This window comes from Eimeria acervulina, genomic scaffold (assembly GCF_000499425.1).
Source record: "Eimeria acervulina Houghton genomic scaffold, Eah_scaff1200, whole genome shotgun sequence".
NCBI lineage: Eukaryota > Apicomplexa > Conoidasida > Eucoccidiorida > Eimeriidae > Eimeria > Eimeria acervulina.
The window spans coordinates 1-4,984 of record NW_013550335.1 but is presented as its reverse complement, the minus strand read 5'-3'; the positions used below and the strand labels follow the sequence as shown (position 1 = coordinate 4,984).

General features: G+C 54.3%; 1 protein-coding gene across 1 annotated transcript in view; it reads left to right on the top strand.

The window, feature by feature from the left end:
- Positions 1-4,611, top strand: part of EAH_00056960 (hypothetical protein, conserved) — a gene marked incomplete at both ends in the record, with an annotated part of 6,029 nt that extends 1,418 nt beyond the window's left edge. The window contains 2 exons of the mRNA XM_013397455.1: positions 139-522; positions 874-4,611. Coding sequence (XP_013252909.1) covers positions 139-522; positions 874-4,611 — 4,122 coding nt within the window. The remainder of the gene's footprint in view (positions 1-138; positions 523-873) is intronic.
- Positions 4,612-4,984: the final 373 nt, after the last annotated feature.

Here is a 4,984-nt window from a genome sequence, read left to right as displayed (position 1 = left end):
ATATATATATATATATATATATATATATATATATATATATATATATATATATGTAGATCTATACATATATATATATATATGCATATATATATATATATGCGTGCATTTGTTTGCAGCGAGTTGCGGCATTCTCTGGAGCGTCTTCGCGTGGCTTCTTCTTCCGTTCGTCTTTGTTTGTCTTCAATTCGGCGTTGCCGTTTGCTGCCTCCTTTATATATTGTTGAGAAGCAGCAGCAAAAGCAGAAGCTGCAGGAAGAGCTGCTGCTGCTGCTGCGGCTGCAGCAGCTCGAAGCGGTAGTCCTCGCTGCAGAGAGCTGCAGCAACAACAACAGCAGCAACAGCAGCAATAGCCGCAGCAACAGCAGCAGCAGCAGCAGCAGCAGTGCAGCAGCAGCAGCGCAGCTGCCGCTGCAGGCCGCACTGCTTATGGAGGCAGCTGCGCTGTCTTCGTTATCTACGCAAAACTCCCAGACAAACTTAGGCCAAAATATTCAGCGATATGTGCACAACAACAATCAAAAAGTAAACCCTAAACCCTAAACCCTAAACCCTAAACACTAAACCCTAAACCTTAAACCCTAAACCTAAACCCTAAACTCTAAGCCCTAAACACTAAACTCTGAATCACTAGCTGAACACCAAACCCTAAACCCCATACTCTAAGCCCTAGACTGTAAACTCTAAACCCTAAACCCGAAACCCTAAACCCTAAAGTGCAGACCCTAAACAGAAAGCTCTAGACTCTGAGCACTAAACCCTAAACCCTAAACAGTAAGCGCTGGACGCTAAACCCTAAACCTTAAACCCGAGATAGACTGTAAACCCTAAACCCTAAACCCTAAACCCTTTTAGTTAGTGTTGTTGGTTGTTCAGCAAAAGCGGCTGCTGAAGAGTTTAAAAGCAGTTTTGAGTTGTGTGCTGCAAACTGCTGCGCGCTCTCTGCCACCTCCCCCGTGCGGCTGCGGCTGGAGGAGGCCCTGGTTTGCTGCAGCAGCAGCGCAGCAGGCGCCAACTGCAGCAGCAGCAACAGCAGCAGCAGCAGCAGCAGCAGCAGGAGATGCTGGGCTACCGGCAGCAGCAGGAGCAGCAGCAGGAGCAGCAGCAGCAGGAGAAGACACGTGGGGTCTGTATTTGGAAGCTCTTGCGGCATATTCGCTGCTGCCGCCGTCGTTCTCTGTGGGGGCTGCAGTGTCTGCAGCAGCAGCAGCAGCAGCAGCAGCAGCAACACGACAAGTGCTGTTTGCGTTTGTACCTGCTGATGCTGCTGCCTTTGCGGAAGCTGAGGTAGATGGAGCGGGCATCCTTCGAACGCGTTTGCTGCTGCTGCCGGAGCAAGGCGCATGTGCTGCTAGTGCTGCTGCTGCTGCTGCTGCTTTTGCTGCTGGCGGTGGTGCTGCTGCCGACCTGCTGAGCATGCGCTCTGCAGCAGAATTAGCTGCTGCTGTTGCTGCTGCTGATGGCGTCTCCTGTATAATGAGTGTATTAGGAGTTCTTTTCGACTGTCTGCTAGGGACAGAGGCGCTGTGCCGGTGGCAGGCAAAGGAGGGGTTGAGCGTGCTGCAGCAATGGATCAGCAAGCAGCAGCAACAGCAGCAGCTGCTGCTGCAGCAGCTGCAGCAGCAACAGCAGCAGCAGCAGCAGCAGCAGCAGCACGGGGATTTCAACGATGAGCGCCACACCGACCTTTTTCCCCGGTCGCTGGTCTCCACACCCAGCAGCAACAGCAGCAGCAACAGCAGCAACAACAGCAGCAGCAATTGCTGCTGCAGCAAACGGGAAATGGAGCGGCCTACGGTGCATGAACTTGCTGCAGCTGCAAGGGGGAGGCTTAGAAAGCTGCCTTCGTTGCTGCGGCTCGGTCTGTTCCTGCTGCAGGTGCGGCAGCAGCTGCTGCAGCAGCGGGAGAGTCTGTGGCAGCGGCTGCAGCAGCAGCTGCTGGAGGTGCTGGCGGCTGTTCCTTTCAGCTTAGGTTCTGCTGCTGCTGCTGCTGATTTTGTCTCTTTGATAGTCGCAGTGCAGCACTTCAAAGCAGCAGGTGAGGCCTTCGTTGAGGCGAGAGACGAGCAGCAAGAGAGCCGTCTTGCTGCTGCTGCTGCTGCTGCTGTTGCTGCTGCTGCTGCAGCAGACACAGTGAAACGTGAAACAGCAGCAGCCACACCCAAAGGCTGGGAAGCAGCAGCGCGAGCTCATGAAGATGCAGCAGAAGCAGCAGAGGCCGCAGATGCAGCAGCAGCAGCAGCAGCTGCAGCAGCAGCAGGAATGGATCTGGAGGCCTCGGCGCCATGCCAGAAGACCAGCAGCAGCAGCAGCAGCAGCAAGTTGTCAGAGTTGCTGCAGCTGCGTGTGGAGGGTGCTCTGCAGCAGCTGGAGGAGACGTCTTTGTCGAAGTTGCTGCAGCAGCTGCAGCAAGAGACCTGGCAGAGACGCCCTGTTGGAGGCCGCCTGCCTCTGCTGCTGCTGCGCAATTCTCCCTGCTTGATATCGCAGCAGTGGAGTGCGTGCAGCGGTGCAAGTGCAGAAGAAGCAGCAGCAGCAGCAGCAGCAGCAGCAACAGCAGCAGCAGCAGCAGCAGCAAAGATATGCAGCCGGTGCGGAGAAGAAGTGCAGTCGTTTACTTTTCAAAACCCCTTCGCCCGCTGGCAACCGGGGAGACCTTTTGCTGCAGCAGCAGCAGCAGCAGCAGCAACAGCAGCAGCAGAATGCGGGCTTTCTTTGCAACAGCGGGAGAAGCAGCAGCAGCTGCTGCAGCTACAGCTGCAGCAGCAGCAGAGGGAGTCTTCTGTTGCTGCTGAGCTGGCAGCAATAGATTTGGAGCTGAGTGCTGCAGGCGCAGCTGCGAATATGCGGCGGCCTCCTGTTGTTGTTGCTGCAACAGCTGCTGTTGTTGAGGGCCTAGAGGGATATTGGGGTGTTGCTGCTGCTGCAGCAGCTGCTGCTGCTGCTCCTGCAGCTGCAGCACCGGCAGCAGCAGCAGCAGCGGTGCACTCGATGCTGCGGCTCGTGCGGCTATACATTGCTGCTGTTGCTGCAGCAGCGCTGCCACCGGGGGTTTGCGGTGTATTGGCAGGTCTGCAACCAGCAGCAATATCCTGGGGTGAAGACGGGGAGAGCAGCAGCAGCAGCAGCAAACCGCACATGATTCGAATGAACAGCGGCAAGCAGCAGAACTCTAATGCAGCAGCAGCAGCAGCAACAACAGCAGCAGCAGCAGCAGCAGCAAACTCCAGATACCAGGAGATGAATCCGCATGCACACCCGCTGCTGCTGCTTGGAGATTTAGATATTATTAAGAAGCGGCTCCCTGACTTTTGCTGGCTGCTGCGACAAACAGAGAAGGACCTCTGGCCTCTGTACAAGCAGCTGAAGCAAGCTATCAGCAGCAGCAGCAGCAGCAGCAGCAGCGGTGGTGGTGGTGGGAGCGATATGCGGGGGAGCAGCACTAGACTGCAGCAGCAACTGCAGCAGCAGCAGCAGCAGCAGCTGCAGCCGCTGCTGCTGCTCGAACTCGTGCAACCTATGAGTAGACAGAATAGCCCAGGTGCGCTTTGGGCAATGCCTGAGAAAGTTGCTGCTGTTGAATCTGCTGCTGAGGTTCTAACAGCTCTCGCGCTGCAGCTGCAGCAGCAAGGCCTCCCCAATGCAGCAGCAGCAGCAGCAGCAGCAACTGCACCTGCAGCAGAATCACAAGCAGCAGGAGCAGCAGCAGCTACTGCACACGTCTCCAACCTTTACCACCAGCAACAGCAACAGCAACAGCAGCAGCAGCAGCCAGTACAGGGTGTACTGAGCTGCTTGTCTGCTGCAGAGCAGCAGCAACTCGTGGAGGCTGTTGCTGCATGCGGGCGGGCGCTGGAAGACCTCCGTTCTCTTGTCTATCGAATTGCTGCTGCTGATGTTTGCTGCAGCGGTGCTTTTGCTGCTGCTATGCAGCGTGCAGCTAAAGATACAGGAGCCGAATGGTGTCCTCCTCCTGCTGCTGCTGCTGCTGCTGGAGCAACAGCAGCAGCAGCAGCAGATTGCATACCTCCTGCGTTTGCTGCAGCTATCAGACAGCAGCAGAGTTTGCTGCGAGATGTCTACTGGAAGCTGCGCTGTGCTGGAGGCGGCAGCATTCCTCCGCTGCTGCAGCAGCAGCTATGGAGGCATATTCTAAGCCAAACTATTTCGGATGCTGCTGCTGCATTTGCGCTGCTACCTCTACCTGCCGATACACCTGAGCGCTGCTTTGCTGCGGGGCCCCTTGTAGCGATGTCGGAGGCCCTCAGAGATATCATTAGAGAAGCAAACACCCAACACGAAAAAGCTGCTGCTGCTGCTGCTGCTGCTGCGCCTGACGGCACTGCTGCAGCGCCTGTTCCTGTTGCTGCTTCGTGTACCGCAGCAGCAGCAGCAACAGCAGCAGCAGCAACAGCAGCAGGTAGTGTGTGCTTATCACCTCTAGACGTAGAGGAAAAGGATTTCGATATTATTGTCGATGTTTGCTCGCGCCCTGCAGCAGAACAGCTGCAGTGGTGCCAGCAGCAGCAAAACTGCAGCATGTTGCTGCTGCTCCCGCGGCTGCAGCAGCAAATGCTGAACCGGCTTGAGCAGCAGGGGCTGCTGCAGCGATGACAGCAGGAAAACACTTCATTTCTTTGTTTTCGTTGCTGCTGTTGTTGCTGTTCGTGCTGCTGCTGCTGCTGCTGCTGTTGCTGTTTGTGTTGCTGTTGCTGCTGCTGCTGCTGCTGCTGCTGCTCGGGCTGCTGCTGCAGGTGGTGTTTTCTGCAGCTGCTTCAGTTGGCTGCACATATCTATATCTACATAGATATAGATATATAGAGGCATTACATATATTTATATATATACATCTATATTTATATTTATATATTTAATACAGTATCTTATACACATACGTACATATCTACATAGATGTAGGTATATAGGGATATTACACATATAAATATAAATATATATATATATATATATACATATATATATATATATA